The following is an 18807-nucleotide window of genomic DNA, read 5'->3' as shown; positions in this document are numbered from 1 at the left end:
AATAATACTGTGGGCCCTGCCCAGTCATTAGCCCTGAGGAACCTTAAGTACTTCATCAACTAGTAACCAGTAGTAAATCATTAATTCATTTAGACAGAAAGTCACATTAAGTTTCTTTAATTCATAAGGGAAGTTGGATTGCTCAACAGTAATAATCCACCAAAATATAATCAGTGCTTCAGCTGTTTGGGGCTAAATAAATTCAACCCCATTGTCTTCACGATTCCTGGTGGCCTCCTATTATTTAACATGTACAGCAAAATCTAGGCCTCCAGAGATAATTTCTATACTTGGTAACTAGAAAATGGTATTTGAGATTATTTTCTTTTTTATAGTAGATACTAGCTGAATTCTTCTCTGCATGGGAAGTGAGCGGATTGAATGTAGAATTGGTGATTTATTGAAAATATTTCTACCTAGTGGAAAAACTGAAGCAGGAATGAAACCGTGGGTAAGGTTCCCAGTGGCATTGCTAAATGACCTTTTTGTCTCTACCTGGCAAAACATTTATATCAAACCCATTTTTCTAGTGTTGTTGAGAAACAGGTTTTGCTCAAATCTGTGAGGTGGTGATTATTAAGACAGCACAAACAATTCCTCCACACAGGTCCTGTCACTGGTTTTCAATCAGATTGATTGAATGAATCCACCTTGTGTTTTATAAGAAACTACCCAAGTGATTTCCACCTGCCTGAGCAGCACCGTTGTGGCAAAACAGTGGTTAGGAGCAAGACTCTGAAGTCAGTATACTCAATTTGCATCCCAGCTGTGCCACTTCCTAGCTGCGTGAGCTTTGGCGAATTACTCAGTCTTTCTGAGCCTTAACTTTCTCATCTGTAAAATGCTATTGTGGATAATAATGTTATCTACCTTGTTGTAAAGTTAGTGTGAAGATCAAATGAGTTAATTTGTGTATAGGATTTAGATCAGCACTGGTTTGTACTTAGCACTTGCTTTTACTATGTTGGAAATACTTACAATTGACTGCTGACTTTTACTTAGTCATATCCAAGATTCCAAAGTGAATTGTTAGAGATTGGGATAGGTACTATGCCTATTAAAGTAGGAGGAAAGTTAAGTTGGTGAACAGATGCTGGATTGTAGAAAAGGGTCTGGAGATACCTAAGTAAAACTCCTTAGACGCTCTTAGGTAAATGTCATGCTAACCAGCCAGGCTAATGCCAGAGGCTGTTTCAAAAATAGAGACAGAATTACAACTATGTACCACTAACTCATTCTGCTCTTAAGTACAAGGCATTTATCTGTTCGACAAAAGGTTCTAACTCCCCACACAGAAGGCATGGGAATTACGCCTTTCAGATTCAGATTCATTTCAGATTCATCTGGGTGTTGCTATTATTCAGAACAGCTAAGATGGGGCTGGTACTCAAAATAAGTCCTATTCCCTAGTCCTGGTGGGAAGCTTTGAATTCGCTTGCAGTTATCTCTGCCACCTCTAGTCCCCTTTTCCTTCAACCATTCCCTCAGCTCCATCCCTCTTTCAGGAGCCCACCTATTTATTCCTTAACCTTTTCCTCTGCCAAAGACTGTGCATGCATCTGATAGTGGTCAATTTTGCTTTTTCCTTGCTGTCTGCCTGTCTGACTGCAGTGTTGTGTGAATTAGTTTTAGTCTCGGTCTTACATCAACCAGACATTTTTGTTCTAAGCCTTTTATCTTAACCATGAAATGAAAGTCTTTGTTCTCTATTAAGGGGATTCAGATGTTCTGGAGCAGATGGAAGATGGTTTGGGGGATATGGATGAAATTACAACATCCATAAGCCAACTTTGAAAGGTAAACTCAATTTAGGCCTTTCAGACATAGGAGTAAGGTAATAGGAGGAAACTGTCTGGAGGTATGCTCCTCTATTTTTTCTCTTGTCTTCCCTCATGGGGCTCTAGGAAAGGGGAAGCTAGAGGATGATATGACTATGACATTGGACTCTCCTAGAAGACTTAGCATTTCATGAAGTTTCCATGATGTATCCATATTATGGCCATCCTTCATATTTTTTATATTGTTTCTGGCTCTGAAAATACAGACACTGACCACTCTTTCCCCACCCCACCCCCCCCAAAAGTCTAAGGTGAACAATAGATCATGAATAAATGCTATGGATAAAGACACTTTTGGTTAAAAGAATTTCTGTTTAGTGGGATTGAAAATAATACTATGGTGGAATTGATGAGATATGAAAAGCTTGTGAGTGTTGAAATTTCAGAAATAATGCTCATACTTCATAAATTTTCTTGTGTTTTAGGTTTTAGGGTCTTCTTTTTGAAATAAAAATCTGACTTTGTTATGTTCTAGTCACCAAAATGCAGGGTCTTGTTGGATGTCTTCCCTGGGAGACAAAAGGTGCATCTTATACTTAGCTAGATATCTTAGCAAGTACTTTAAAAACCTGGTTCACAAAGGAGGTGCTTAGTGTCCTGGTATATACAACTTTCAGTGTGTCCAGCTGACTTGGCTCAATGAGGTGTTCTTGGACCAAACTAATAACTGACTACAAGGTGTCCCAGGCCGACACTCCTATACCTAATGGGTCTCAAAGAGCCTCCTTGAGGTGTGGGCTTGGTCCAAAAGATCAACAGCCAACACAGAAGTGTTCTAAATCTATTAGGAGACGGAAAGTATCAGGGAATCATATCTGACACAACTGGTTTTGGAGTGATCTGAGCAGCAACCATAGTTCTAAGATATATAGAAATCTTGAGGATAGTGTCTGGGAGCACAGCATGATGTTTACAAATAATGACTCTGACATTAGACTGCCCATATTCAATTCCTAACACAACCACTCTCTAGCTTGATGACCCTGGGAAGTTATGTAATCTCTCTCAGCTTTAGTTCCTCATCTGTGACACTGAGACAATAAAATGGAAATAGTAGTGTTGAACTCAAAGGATTCATAAGGGGATCAAATCACATAGTAAATGGAAAGCACCCAACTTGGTGCAAACTCTTAGTAAATATTGGTCATTCTTTTTTCTGTGTGTTTGGCAGTTCTGTGTTCTCAAGTGACACAAATAGTTTTGTATTTATTTATCTCCTACTATATTCCTCAATTTGATAACCATAAAGAGTCAAAATTTTGTAGCTGTTATTATTTTATAATAATATCCTATCTTTTCATTTATCAAATGAAGAGAATGAAGGTTGAATAAGGAATAATTTACACTAAGCCATTGCTTCTTTAGGTTTGAGAATCCTTATTAGTATTACCACTGAGGATAATAAATGATTGCAAGGTATGTTTCAACAATGTTTTATGGTTTTCATATTGCTTTCACATTCATCTTACATCACTTGGTCCTCTCAACATTCCTGCAAGATATGCAGGATAGGTTTCTTTATCCTTGTTTTTGTAGATATGGAAAGGTTCCTCTTAGACAGCTTTATAGGTCATAAAGCTTCTTGGCTAAGTCAACATTAGAATTCAAACCACAGAATTGAGACTCCTAAACTGAAAAAATTTTCATAACATCCTAAATCCTCATTCATCTCAGATCTCTGGGTTTCCCGATACGTTCACAGAGTTCATAGGGCACTAGAATTGAAAGGGACATTAAAAATCCTCTGGTTAGCTTCCTCACTGAAGTCCATAGAGATTAGATGACTTGGCCAACCATACATGTTTATTGAATTTAGTGGATGAAGTGAGCCTCTTCCAGCATGCTCGAGGAGATTACAGTTGTATCTTCCATGGGTCCCAGTGGCATAACTCTAAAAAACCATAAAGGTGGAACTCTCACGCAAGTGCATATTCAAATGTCCCTTTATCAAATTCTTCAACTTCATCTTCCCATGTAGAGGAAGGCATGCTACTGTACGGGTCTAACAGGATTTTGAAGCATCTAATAATAAGAAGTCCTAAGAAGATACACAAAATCCCAACAAAAGCAAAGCCAGTTTTTTGTTCCAGAGTCAACGAAAAAGCTGATACTTCATTGACGCTCATCTTAGCTGAGGAGTTGCCACAGTAGGTACTACTCATTATTCACTGTCACATCATTATGGCTCTTCAGAATTCCTGCTGGAGTCACCTGTTGGCCTAAATATAAAATAGAACTCAGTTTAGTGTTATTCATATACGGTATTGAGCAGGTAATTGTTTTATAAAATCTGGCAGTTTTCAAACCCTCTTGACTTAACTCACAAAAGATGTGTGAAAACATCATCAGATGTGGATCAGCATCAAATTAGCATTGGAGATGCTATTTCTATTGTAGTAATTACTGAATTGCCTCGGTGGGCAAATGAAACTGTACCTACATGCACTAAATATAAAATCAGATATGAAAGTGAATTTTCAAATAATGAACCCTAGAAGTTTGGATTCATTGTGAGATGGTTAAGTCACTACTTCTTTGAACTGAATTGTCATCTAATTTTTACTTCATTTTTCCATGTGTAGATAACACCAAAAATAATCATAGTGTGTGAGCTGGTCAAGCTCTCTAAGGTCCATGTTCTAAGGTCTGTCTCTAGTGCCACTGTGTCTGATACAGATTCTGATCCTTTTAAATAGGTATAAAGACTCTCTTTTCATTCCCTTAGCTTTTAGATGTATGCACTTGTGTTTTCTTCCCCACTACCACTCCGTATGCTAGATGTTAATTTCTTGAAGAGGTAAATTGTGTTTTTAAAATTATTTTATTTTTTTTTTTTTAAATTTTTTTTTTTTTTTTTTTTTTTCAACGTTTATTTATTTTTGGGACAGAGAGAGACAGAGCATGAACGGGGGAGGGGCAGAGAGAGAGGGAGACACAGAATCGGAAACAGGCTCCAGGCTCTGAGCCATCAGCCCAGAGCCTGACGCGGGGCTCGAACTCCCGGACCGCGAGATCGTGACCTGGCTGAAGTCGGACGCTTAACCGATTGCGCCACCCAGGCGCCCCTAAAATTATTTTAATAAGAGCCGTACCCAACAGAGCATCCTGCAAGTAGCAGGCAACAGTAGCTGTGGATCATTAGCCATTGCCCCGCCATCCCCATTAGCTTTCAGAACACCCTAAATGGACATAAAAATCCAAGTTAAACAGCATGTTTTCCATAAACATTCAGCTTCACCATGAGCTCCCCAGTTTTCTTCCTAACCAGAATCTTACTCCTAAGCTTGTACTCTACTGAGATTTTAAAACTACAGCAAAATTGTTCAGAAAGTGTATGTTAGGGGCGCCTAGGTGGCTTGGTCGGTTAAGCGTCCGAGTTTGGCTCAGGTCATGATCTCACGGTCCGTGAGTTCAAGCCCCATGTCGGGCTCTGTGCTGACAGCCCAGAGCCTGGAGCCTGTTTCAGATTCTGTGTCTCCCTCCCTCTCTGCCCCTCCCTGTTCATGCTCTGTCTCTCTCTGTCTCAAAAATAAATAAACGTTAAAAAAAAATTAGAAAAGAAAGTGTATGTTGGATTGAAGCAAAACAGATTTTCCCACTTGATGTGTTAATTAAGTTAATTAATTAATTAAAATTAAGATGAGTTCATTAGATCAAAGTTTACTAACACACAGCCACCCTTCTTGAGAGGACTGTCATTAAATAGCTTATCATCTAAAAACTGAGAATAATAGATTGCTAGTGTTTGCACTTTTATTGTTGCTTTTTCTAATAATTTTTAAGAATTATTTATTAAAATGACCGACCCTTCAGATTTTTTTTGTATTCAATTTTCAGAAAACCACTGAGACAGAACAGGGATGGGAGGTAAGGAATAAAGAAAGGTAATTAAAAAGAACAAAACTTGTAGCTTTCAAAGTTATTCACCAATGAATAAACCAGTTAATATTTAATGATATTCTTTTTATTATGGTTTGGATTACAAAACAGCTTTATCTTTGTCTTCAAATCTTAAGTGTCAGGAATATTTAATACATTCTGGGGTATGCTGTTATTTGACTTTTTTAATAAAAGGAAAAATACTGTTTTCAACTTCTCTGTTAAACTTCTTTCCATCAAATCATTTTTTTCTTCCCTAATACATATTGGTATAGACTATACTTTGGTTCTTTTCTTAATTTAGTATAACTTAAGTGGCTCAGAGTGATTTCTCTGATCGACCTCTTGTAAGTACTCTTTATCTTGTAGAAGACATGAGACTGGACTGAATATCTAATGACCTTGGGACTTAACTAGAACTTTTTTCTGATGAAATTTCTACTTTTATTGCTTTTGTCAGTTAAAGGTCTTTTGCTGAGATCCATACATCCTCTGGTTCATTTGTTTAACAAGTGGAGAAACTGAAAAGCAGTATGTTTATACATGGAGATGCTGAACCAAATATTTGTCATGTAACAGACTGATTCAGCCAAGTAACTAGTCTGAATTCTTTCTTCACTAGAGCCATGACCTTGCTAGGCTATATCATTTGATAATTTCAGAGAGCATGTGTATAAGAGGAAGCAATAAACCTGGTTTACTGATGGACACTGTGGTATGTACGACAGGCTCCCTTCCATGAAGGATTTATGCCCAGCAGCTGGGAGTGTTGCCACCAGATGGTCTTTGGCTGTAGCCCCTTTCGAGGAGAGCTGCCTCATCCAAGGTCACTTCAATTCCTAAGGCAGACCATTTTTTAAATATTTTTAAAAAATATTTTTATTTTATTTTTGAGAGAGAGAAAAAGAGAGAAAGAGATAGAACATGAATGGGGGAGGGGCAGAGAGAGAGAGAGAGGGAGGTACAGAATCAGAAGCAGGCTCCAAGCTCTGTCAGCATAGAGCCTGATGCAGGGCTCGAACCCACGAACTGTGAGCTCATGACCTGAGCTGAAGTTGGAAGCTTAACGGACTGAGCCATCCAGGAACCCCAACTGATAAGGCAGACCGTTTTTAATGTCTGATTAATGTGAGAGCAAAAGACCTGATCATCTTGACACAAGGGAGTACAACTCTAAAAAACCATTCTAGCTCTAGAGTTGTTCATGGAGTAAACCAAGACTGTCACTGGTTCCACGTCACAGCTCGACTTGTGCCGATTCCTGCCTACTTTCTCGTTCTTCCACAGGTGTTGAGCCCAAGGGCACTACTTAACAAACATCCTCACACTAAACTCTCAGAGTCTGGTTTCTGAGGACCAAATGTAACAATCGGTGGTACAGAAGTGAAAACATCTGGACAGTTTTCATAATCTGCACTTTTTTTTACCGAGTTCATTTTGCCACTATGAAGAAACAGCCTAAACTATGTATAATTATGATATTAGTTAACTTTACATGTTTTTAAAAATCAGAATGTAGAGGGGCGCCTGGGTGGTGCAGTGGGTTAAGCGTCCGACTTCAGCCAGGTCACGATCTCGCTGTCCGTGAGTTCGAGCCCCACGTCGGGCTCTGGGCTGATGGCTCGGAGCCTGGAGCCTGTTTCCGATTCTGTGTCTCCCTCTCTCTCTGCCCCTCCCCCGTTCATGCTCTGTCTCTCTCTGTCCCAAAAATAAATAAACGTTTAAAAAAAATAAAAAAAAAAATCATAATGTAGAAAGAGACACAGGGTCATAGCTGATCATTAGAAGAGTTAAGTCAGTTGGCTTTTAATGATTAATCCACTAGACTCTGTTATTCTTATTAAAACCTATCGACTAAAAAATAAATAAATAAATAAATAAATAAATAAATAAATAAAACCTATAGACTGAGCAAACAAACAAACAAAAAGGCATTTACTAGTTGTAGCAATAAAACACTCAATTCATTTGTCAATATTAAATTAAAACACAGTATCTTCCTAGTTAGAGATATAAAATTATACTTTTTATCACAATCATCTAACATACGAGATAATGCTTTGTTCTGAGAGTCTCAAACAATCTGTGAATTGAGCTACTTTACTTTTTAAAGGAAAAACTCCTACTTCTCAAGTCCTGGTTACAGTTCCCAGCATATCATAGATATCCAATAAATATTTTAATTGAATCAAAGTAAATTTATTGAAAAATATAATTTTTTAAGAATAAAGTTCTGGGTCCTAAGAATCTAATTGTTGAATATCCAGAAAACATATTAAAAACATTTAACATTTAAATGTCAAAATGAAATGAATAAAAAAAAACTTTTATTTGATTTCAAAAAAAAATTGGCCTCAAAGATAAGTATCAAAATTCAGCAGCTCATTCAGAGTTCAGTGTTTCTGTTTGTTTTTATCAGGTTGATTAATAAGAACATTCCTGGAAAGATTCACATGATTTGTACTCAAAGTGATTCTAGCCTGTAAGGGAGAGGATACATGCACAAACAGGAAAAAACTGGTATAGGCTTCTACAAGACAATAAAAGGAAAGGAGGAGCAAACTTGTATTTAACATACACTGTATACCAAACACTGCTTTACATATGTTATTCTATTTAATCCCCATAATAATCATACAGGGTTAGTAGTATTATCTTCAACATATTGATGAAAAAAGAGATTCAAAAATCAACAAATTTAGAGGAAATAGATATTTTACCCATTTAAGGATCAGGAAAGTTTTTCTTGTAAAAGATTGTATTTGAGATGAGTCTTGAAAAAAGACAGAAGATTTAGATATGCAAGGAAGGAAACAGCATGACAATGAATATGAAGTCAGAAAAGTGCTGAATTTATCCAGAGGAGCAGTTTGTTCAGAGCAATTTGATACAAGCAAAGAGGAGTATGAGAAACAAAACATTGAAAAGGTAGGTTGAGCCAAAATGTGAAATCTCCTGACTGTCAGGCTAAGAGTTTGCAATTTTTTAAAATTTTTTTTAACGTTTTATTTATTTTTGAGACAGAGAGAGACAGAGCATGAATGGGGGAGGGGCAGAGAGAGAGGGAGACACAGAATCCGAAGCAGGCTCTAGGCTCTGAGCCATCAGCCCAGAGCCTGACGTGGGGCTTGAACTCACGGACCTCGAGATCATGACCTGAGCCGAAGTCGGCCGCCCAACTGACTGAGCCACCCAGGCGCCCCCTAAGAGTTTGCAATTTATTTGCCTAAGGGCTGACTGGCTTGGTGATGAGACAAAATAAACATAGATTTCAGGGGGGACATCATAGGAAATAAATGTTCCAGGTGAGAAGTAATGAGGGCTTGGACTACAGGGTAGATGAATGGGAGAGGAAATGGGTTCAAAAGATGTTTATAAAGATATCAGGGATAGTTTTGGCAAATAATGGAAGGTAGTGGGCCATGGAGAGAGGTATCAAAGATGACTCCACTCTTTTAAGCCTGAACAAGTGTAAAGGCAATGTTTTCATCAACCAAAATAAAGAAAATACAAGCAAAGTGTAAATTTAGTAAACAAAGGGTTTAGTTCTGGTCTTAGTGAATTTGTGGTGTTTACATCTGGCACATAATAGACATCAATCAACAGGCAGGTTTTTTTTTTTTCTTTTTTAAGTTTATTTTGAGACAGAGAGAGAGAGCATGTGCACACTCGTGGGGGAGGGGCAGAGAGAGAGGGGGAGAGAGAGAGAGAGAGAGAATCCCAGGCAGGCTCTGCACTGTCAGCGCAGATCCACACAAGGGCTCTATCTCAAGAACCCATGAGATCATGACCTGAGCCAAAATCAAAAGTCCAACGCTTAACTGACTGAGCCACCCAGGCACCCCTCAATAAACGGTTTTAAATAAATTAATCCAGCTCATTTTGTCCCGCATAAAATCACTGGTGGGGAAAACATCTTAAGGATATTATTGCCAAATAGAGTTTGTGGGGAAGAATGCCTCCAGGACACAATTTAATACATAGAAGCATTTACAGATCAAAACTTAAGAGAAGGAAAGAATTGCTGAGTTTTTCAGGAAAGAGGAGACCAAGGAAGATGACAGGTGTATTCTAATATTTGAAGAGTTATCCTGGAGGAAGCCAGATCTACTTGTTCTGGATGGATCCAGAAAGCAATTTTGATGTCATCCCATTAAGGTTCTATTTGCAGTTACCAAAAAGGATTGAAAATGAAAGAAGCCTAGCAATGAGCCTCAAAGAATCCCTCTCTTACAAGAAGAAAACAGGATCTGCTAGTAGAGTTGTGTAAGGAATGATCAGAGTTCTAAGTGAATCTGCAGTAGGAAGTTCACTTGGAACAAAGGAAGCTAGAGTTTCTGAAGGTGCTGGTAAACAGTGTTGAATTCTTCAGTGGTGATGGAAACAAGTGATGAAAAACAGGACCCTGGGTTTGGCATTCAGACTTTTTTCACCGCTTTTAAAGCTTCAGTTGAATGTCCAGGGGGGACAATAATTGAAGAGGGTTTTGGAGTGATGGGTAATGAATAAATGAAGCCCAATGCTAAAAGAAACTTGACAAAAAGGAAGTTTCACTTCCTTTACTTCAACAAAAATTTAAGTGCATAAGTTTAGACCATTAGACTACTTATTTCCAATAATAAGGACAGGATTATATATTCAGCTGTTAAAAGTAGAGCCAAGTAAATACACTTGGGGTTTAAAGAACTAGGAAATTTCCATTTTTAACCAAAAATTGGGTGACAAAGAACAGAGGTTTTATTAAGATCTTAAAAGGAAGAACTTGGACTTTTATATTCATTTGAAAATTCTGCCTTATGCTAAAGATGAAAACCAAATACAAGTCAAGAAAAACAACTAAAAGGATAATATTTAAAGCTTGAAAAAAAAAGCCTGGCCATTGCTGTAGGCTGTGGACAGACAAGCAAATTAGTAAAAAGTTAAGCAATTGCCTAACAATGTGTTCAGCAAATAGATGCTCTTAGTAATTTAAGCCATATGTGTAGCAACTGAAATACCAGTATTTGTAGGCCTAAATTTTTCAAACGTTTGCCCAAACTTTCCATTTTACTTGCTCTGTGAAATGAATAACTTATACTTTCAACAGCAGGTAGAAAATTTTTGAGAATATACTGCTAAGTGCAATGAACTTTGTACCTTTCTATTGATATAGAGCATAATTAGATTAAAAAGTATTGTTAGTAACAAAATATTGTTAAAAATAAATAGAAGTCTCCAGTTACAACACTGATTTCTTCATAATTAATAAGATATCCAAAATTACTCAACAATGTGGATAAAAGATACATTTTACTTTCTCTAGTCCATGGAAGAGATGGAAATGCAAAACAAATCAGTATGCTCTGTAAAACAGACATTTTAATGCCTACCTCAGAGGGAAAACATCATCTTAATATCTTGTTTACTGGGAAATAGAAAAATGAGAGACATTCAGACCATGAGGTTACAAAACCATGATAAATAAGCCCTGTTGAGAAAAAAGAAATGCATTTTCAAAAAAAGAGTAGATGTAGAATTATGTGATAAGAGTCATTTTAAACATCCTACACCATAAAATATGGGTTAAAAGATCAACATTTAGGTCCTTTAGAAATGAGCAATTGAGTTGAAGGTACATCATTTCCTTCATGGCAATTATCAGGAGCTGGGATTTCTAAGTCCTGATGAGTCATAGGATTGGGCCAACAGTATACCGGTAGACCAAAAGGCCAAAATCTCATTCAGTGGCTTTGTAGTTAGTAACCAGTAAACAAAGTCTATCTTTGATCAGTCATACAAGTGATACCATTGTGAGTAGTCAAGCAAATAGTATTTTTATACCTAATATATATATAGCCCTTCATACATGTAAATGTTGTGTTACTTTTTTCTTCTATGAATAAGCTTACTGATTAGAAAGATATAATTTCACTTTTTAGAAACATATAGTATGCATGCAACAATGTGCAACTGCAGAAACCAATATTGAAGAGTATATGCCCATTAAAAAAAGAACCTCTAGCATTTTAATCAACAGGTTTTTTCCTTTGGTTTATTTATCTATTAATGATAGTCTAAACAGTTTATCTGAAATAACAACTATTATATTGGAATATGGTGTTCTTGGTGAAAAGTATTTTGATGTTAGTTATCAGATATAGTAATCTTTAATGCTCATAATATGGATATTCATGATTTCATGGAATGAGAACTATAAGAAATATCAGGCTTAAAAAATAATGAATCCTCCCATACGCACATAGACACATCCCCCACTCTACATCAAGGTTATTAAATCCTATTCAAAGTAAACAGGGAAAAAGAAACACTGTTCAGTCTGCTTCTGCACAGAGCTAGTTAATCATTAGGAATGGAATGTGTGGGAATTAAAGGAAAACCTTAAATTACAAACCCAGATGTCTTCATCATGATCAAGTGCAAACATTTCAGGCCTTCCCAGAAATACAAAACCTCAGGATCTGCCAGAATTGCACCCTCCCTCCCCCACCAACCTTTCAGATTTCAACCTTAAGAGAACTTCCCTCTTAAGAGAATCTTCACATAGCTCCCCAAGGACTCTGACATTCGATCTTTTCAAAACACTGGAAATCTGGTCTGAAAATTTTCAAAATGTCTCACTAGAGAAATGTAGACTGTCATTATCATTCTGCCTTGTTTGTCTCCAGTTCTCTTTGGACATGTTAAACTAAAGAAGCATAGCATCAGCAAGCTAACTGCACACACACATTTTTTTTAAATTTATTTTTTCTTTTTGGCAGCAGCACCAGCACCAGCAGAAATATCAGGGCTGTATCCTCCTTTAGAATTTGAACTGACCAGACCTGCAGGATCCATTCGTGAGCCCCCCTACCCCCCGCCCCTGCCCCCACCTCACCACCCCCTCACCCCCGCCCTCCCCAGTCTCCTTTCCCACTCCTTAGCTTCATAAATACAAGAGAATGAGGACATGCTTCTCATCTGAACCTGCACTGGAACCCTGTCAGTTAATGCGGAGGGTAGGGGGAGAAAGTTACTTCGCAGGCAGCGATGTCTCACCTTCCATGCTTGTTGCCATGGAGATGAAATCCAGCCAGTAGAGTTAAGTGTTGGCAGGTTTGTCAGTGTTCGCTGATCGGTTCGGTAACAATGTAAAAGGCGTGTCCTGGGAACCTGCGTGGAGTCACAGTACCGTGGTTAGCGCTCTCCTGGCCTACGTGTGTAAATATCTGTATCTGTCGGTGAGAGATAGAGGACGTGGGCGCTCGTGAAGTACGTGTGCGCGCGCGTGTATTTGCAGGAAAATGTGCCTGATTTATTCGTTGTGGCAGAGTGTAAACATTGGCGCGCGCGCGCGTATATGTGAAGGCATCTGACCGTGTGTGTTTGTGAGACCGAGAAGAGTTGGGAAATGAGAAGGGGGAAGGGAATCGGCCACCGCAGCAGCAACAGGCTCTATCTATTCTGTTTTGCTAAAAAGAAAAAAAAATAGGTGCTCATTTTCACTCATATCACACTGCAGGTTAGCAATCGGAGTTCATCGCCAATTTAATTAATTTATTGTTAAAATCCTTGTTTTCCTCTCTTCTGCAGCAGCATCTGTACCGCGGGCATTTTGTTGTGCTCGTTGACCGCAGTCTCAGTGAAGGAATAGACGCTAAATTCTTCTTTCTTCTCATCTGATTAGAGAAAGACGAGAATGAAAGTGTATTGGTTTAAGTGGGGACTGCATGCGTCATTTGGAGTTGTTTTCTCCTACTCTTCACCTTTTCTTTTCTACGCAAACCCAACCGGATCCTTCCCCCCAAGCTCCCAACCTAGCTCGCCGCCCCACCCCCGCATTTTATGGCAGGAGTCTAGGCGCTGTCCGTAGTGCTGAAAAATTGCGTTGTAAGACCTACCTAGTAGATAGAACACACCAAGAGAGGAATGCTCCATTAAAGCCCATATGTAGTTGCAAGGCACATTTTCTAAAGTGTTAAATACATAGAATCTAAACTTAAACCTCAATGAAAGCAAAGCCAAACAAAAACAAAAGAAAAACAACAACAAGAAAACCTTTCCCCTCATCCTAACTTAGGGGTGTTGTCCTACTCAGTTATAAGGCTCCAATTCTATTCATGTTTGGATACTATATCCAGAACCTTCAAGTTACAAACACCTGTAGATTCTCTAAAAACTTGATTATTGACCTTGGAAATTATTAAATTGTCAGCTCTTGGGGAAAATGTAGGTGCAGAATTGGGTCACTGTTTGTGTAGAAAAATGCTGAAAACACATCATGTAAAGGTGTGTTAGAATTCAATAATAAAGTGAAGACAAGGTAATGGTCATTCAGAATATTTATGTATTCAGGAAATTTCATGGTCTTATAAAAAATTCTTAATGTATAACTTGTAGTTCATATAAGACTATACTCAAAAATTTTTATTCTTTTTTATTTAAAACCATTAAACACCCCATAATATAGGTGAACTAACTGCCCACCAATAGACTGCAAAAGTTATTCCAGTAACATGTTCCTAACCAAGGTTTTAACTGGCTTTTTTTAAAAGCTTGCTAAGGTCCACATCTTATTTTGGTACTATGCCAGAGCAGTGCTTCTTGAAATTTAGTATGAGTATGAATCATCTCAGGATCTTGCTAAAATGCAGGTTTTCACTCAGCAAGTGTGAGTTTGGGTCTCAGATTCTGCATTTCTAACAAGATCCCAGGTGATGCCAGAAGTTGCTAGTTCAGGAACCACGCTTCAAGTAGCAAGGTTCTAGAAAGATTGTATTATGGCAATGCGGTCACTCATAGAGTATGGGAAAGGAGGTCGTTTTCTTCCTTCTATTGTTCTATGTATGTTTCTAGACTGCTGTAAGAATATTCTATTCACATAAGTTCAGAGGTTAACCATTTTGTTTGTACAATATTAACAACTATAACAAACTTTATAAATTTAGTCATTTGATCTTGATTTGGCATTGTCCGGACACATACCACTGTTTATTGCACTCTATATTTTTACAGTATAACCTGCAATCACCCATTCTTTTTGTAATCCAAGCTCATGGAAAGAAACTAAATTATATGATTTTACTGCTTATGTATAGGCCTCAGTCCAAGGTTTTGTTGTCATGATTTTATGCTCATGATACTGATTTTACAGATCTGAATGTTACATATCTAATTCTTACCCAGTTTAAAAAGTGGGATAGGGCCATTGTTTCATTGATCATTTGAGTAAATGCTGATCTGTTGTGTCCCTGACATGACACATGTATACTTAGATTTTGAAGATTCCTCTGGATGGTTTTCTTGTTTTTTAAAAAATCCATTTATACATCAGTTGATACAGTGCTTTTAGTTAATGCTTTTGGATTGACGCCAAAGGAAAGTTTTTACTATATATTAGGTTTCTAGGTATGTGTTAGTGCATGATCTTGATCTTTTTCAAGCTATATGAATGGTGGTGATGTTCTGGAAACTCTGCAAATGACTCATTCAGGAAAGCATAATGAATTAAAAATCCATTATGTTCCACTTTCTTTGCTAGATGCTAGGATACAAAGACTGATGATCTTTGGTCTCTGACCTTGATGAGATACATTGCAAGACAACATGGTAAGTTCTACCAAGTTTTATAGAAGCACAGAGATTAATGATATATATTTTATTCTCTACTGCCAAAGAAGTGATGAAGGATAGCAAAATAGATAAAATCCAGAACATCTGCATTTCAGGTCCTTGCAGCATTGGCCTGCTGCTCAATATTTATTTTAAAAAATTGTTGAAAGATATGAAACACATGAATACTTTTCTAATGTGCACATGGTTAATCCATACTTCTGGATAGTCTAGGATTTATTTTCAGAGAAATCCAAATTATTAGAAAGATAAATATGTGGGTGGCATTTTTTAGACCTCCCCCAAGCAGAATTGCCTTTACTATGCTTTGACATTACATTTTAAGCTTATATGCAAATATTCTGTATGAAACAGTCTTCAGTTTATATGTCCTGTTCTAAGTGTACTATAGGGTTGCTAATAAAGACTTGGACTTGCCCAACATATCACTTGCTATTCTATATATAAGTTCTCCCTAAAAACATTTCTATTAATGCCAATCTCATGACTTGAACTTTCATACTTCTCCTCTTCACTTAAACCATCGCAAGGTAAGTGTTATGTTCTCCTCTTATACACAATGTACATCGTGTAAGTGATTCCATTTGCCTTTTCTTTTAGTTACAAGGGATGTCAAAGTCAAATTAGCACTAAAAATTAGTACCTGTGTAAAATATTAAGGCTTTTATATTTGTGTTCTTTCTCTATTGCCTTGACTACTGCAATTTTGTTTTCTCAGGTATTGGTATGTTATTTTCTTTTAATTGCCTGATGTAATGTGTGTCCGCATATAAATGTCCTCACAAAATCAGAAATGAAGTAAAGAAATTAAAAATAAGCAAATAAATACATTTATTTTTCTACTTTTTGGCTCAAAATGTTAACTACCTTTTGGGTATATATGGCTATTCTATAAATTTGTTGTTTTTTTTTTTTTAAATTTTTTTTTTCAACGTTTATTTATTTTTGGGACAGAGAGAGACAGAGCATGAACAGGGGAGGGGCAGAGAGAGAGGGAGACACAGAATCGGAAACAGGCTCCAGGCTCCGAGCCATCAGCCCAGAGCCCGACGCGGGGCTCGAACTCACAGACCGTGAGATCGTGACCTGGCTGAAGTCGGACGCTTAACCGACTGCGCCACCCAGGCGCCCCAATTTGTTGTTTTTTTAAGTAATTTTTTTAATGCTTTTTTTGAGAGAGACAGAGTGTGAGTGGGGGAGGGGCAGAGAGAGAGAGGGAGACACAGAATCTGAAGCAGGCTCCAGGCTCGGAGCTGTCGGCACAGAACCCAACACTTGGCCTAAACCCACGAACCATAAAATCATGACTGTAGCCGAAGTCAGACACCTAACTGACTGAGCCACACAGGCACTCCTAAACTTGTTTCTAATAAGATGCTTAACTATAGAAAAAACAATCATGTAGTTAGCTATGAAGATAGAATATAATTTATTATGACTCAATAATAAAGGTTAAGCTAGCAGAAGAAATTTTCAATTTATGGAACTACATATCAGCTTTATTTCAAAATACTTTGTTTCTCTGTTTCTTCTTTTATATTGTAGATAGTGTCCTTTATATGACTAGGACTTTTTTTTTTTTTTTTTTTAATTTTTTTTTTTTTTCAACGTTTATTTATTTTTGGGACAGAGAGAAACAGAGCATGAACGGGGGAGGGGCAGAGAGAGAGGGAGACACAGAATCGGAAACAGGCTCCAGGCTCTGAGCCATCAGCCCAGAGCCCGACGCGGGGCTCGAACTCACGGACCTCGAGATCGTGACCTGGCTGAAGTCGGACGCTTAACCGACTGCGCCACCCAGGCGCCCCATGACTAGGACTTTTTTTTTATGTCAGAGAGTGGAAGTGTTGATTATCTAACTTGTTCAGAAACATGGTAACTATAGAAATTTAAAGAACATGACAGCCCCACTCTGATGAATATACTTTTGAATGAGGGTGTCACAAAGGAGGTAAAAGCAAGAATTTCTTTAACAAGGCAGCTCAGGATTCTTCTCAGAGGAAATTTTGCTTGCTGTGAATTCTTGCTACCCTGGCTCTAGTTGTCTTCTTGCTCTGAAATTATCTATGGTGGGATCATCTCTCAAACTTATTAGGCCAACATGTCACCCTCAGCTTTTCATGGAAATCAATGTCATACCTGACTGGTTTGATTATTTTTTCTAAACTAAAATGTCTTAATGTAGCTGGGTCTTTTTATTCAAAATATTGCTATTTACTCAAATATTCGACACCACAACTTTCAAATGCAGAACTCTAAAAAATGTATTAAAGACAAATACAAATTATTTTTGTTATAGACATTAAAATATTAACCCAAATGCTATTTCACTTAAGATGGTATTAGATAATTTGTTTTATCAAAAAGTCATCTGTTTATCTTTAAGAAATACATTCCTACTTGGGTGCCTGGGTGGCCCAGTCGTTTAAGCCTCTGACTTTGGCTCAGGTCATGATCTCGCACTCTGTGAGTTTGAGCCCTGCATCGGGGTCTGTACTGACAGCTCAGAGCCTGGAGCCTGCTTCGGATTCTGTGTCTACCTTTCTCTTTGCCCTTCCCCCACTCGCACTCTGTCTCTCAAAAATAAATAAATAAACCTTAAAAATGTTTTTAAAAAGAAATACATTCCTAACTATCCTGAGTGTCATTTTTAGCTACCTATGCTTTTGTTCTGTATGAGTGGTTTTAATATTTTTAGAGGGTTAAGATTGATTGAAATTACAATAAGAAATATATGCCCTCTACCTAAAAATACATATAAGCAGATAATTCTGCTTAAAACCCAGAGCATTCACAGGCCCTTGGAAGTCCATTTCTATAATCCTGATGTAATCCGAAGGACAAGTTAAAAATTTCAGCTATAAATGAATGGTTCATCGTCTTGTTCTAACTTTTGCAACTAGGTATTGACTGGCTTAAAGTGCTGTGTTTTTTTTTAACCACTCTATTAGTTTTCTAGTTTCTTTTCTTAGAGTTCTTCCTCTAGGTCATTTTACCATCTGATCTCTGGAGAGTACCAATGCTGAATATGCTGAAATAGGATTAGAGAGTACAGTAAGTAATAGGACGATTAGATTTGATTAGAAAATGACTATGGGATTTTTGTCAACAGTGAAGAAATTATCTAAAGTGAGTGGACTCATGAGAGAATTGAGCACGATGACACTTCAGTGTAGATAATGATCTGATGTTGGTCTGTTTGATGAGTACCATTGAAAATGAGATGTTATGTTTTGCTGGTAAAATTTTCTGCAAGGAAAAAGTGCACTAAATGTTTCAGTTCAGAGTGATCTATTTAAATGAAGTTTCATTTAATTGGCTTTAATTTACAGCCCATAAGCCTTAAATTGTTTCATTTAAAGTGTACTTCAAGCCCTCTACTATATTTACTCTTGAAGCTAATGAGTATGATAGGATACCTTGGGCACAATCTCCACAAATATGGGAGCCATAACTATGGTATAATATATTTAATTGGTTT

The 18807-nt window shown here is 37.5% G+C and overlaps 1 protein-coding gene across 5 annotated transcripts; it reads right to left on the bottom strand.

The window, feature by feature from the left end:
• Window positions 1-3255: 3255 nt before the first annotated feature.
• Window positions 3256-13085, bottom strand: CTXN2 (cortexin 2). Of its 5 annotated transcripts, none has more exons than XM_086710619.1 (3): window positions 12753-13085; window positions 11087-11184; window positions 3256-4057 (listed from the first exon to the last, which is right to left on the bottom strand). In XM_086710619.1, exon 3 carries the CDS (start codon window positions 3998-4000, stop codon window positions 3755-3757), a length of 246 nt encoding a protein of 81 aa, XP_086566745.1. In that variant the 5' UTR covers window positions 4001-4057; window positions 11087-11184; window positions 12753-13085; the 3' UTR covers window positions 3256-3754. The 5 variants fall into 5 exon arrangements, with proteins under 5 accessions (XP_086566745.1, XP_086566747.1, XP_086566748.1 ...); XM_086710621.1 differs by having other exon boundaries at window positions 11087-11121; XM_086710622.1 differs by lacking the exon at window positions 12753-13085 and adding an exon at window positions 12650-12718 and having other exon boundaries at window positions 11087-11121.
• Between the last annotated feature and the right edge of the window lie 5722 nt (window positions 13086-18807).

This window comes from Puma concolor, chromosome B3, assembly GCF_028749965.1.
Source record: "Puma concolor isolate L17-30 chromosome B3, mPumCon1.1.hap2, whole genome shotgun sequence".
Taxonomy (NCBI): domain Eukaryota; kingdom Metazoa; phylum Chordata; class Mammalia; order Carnivora; family Felidae; genus Puma; species Puma concolor.
Note: the sequence above shows the minus strand (reverse complement) of the source record. Positions and strands in the feature narration are given on the sequence as shown.

What these genes read in the sequence shown, in the direction of transcription:
- CTXN2 (XM_086710619.1), bottom strand. Translation starts at nt 4,000, where the DNA reads ATGAGTAGTACCTACTGTGGCAACTCCTCAGCTAAGATGAGCGTCAAT.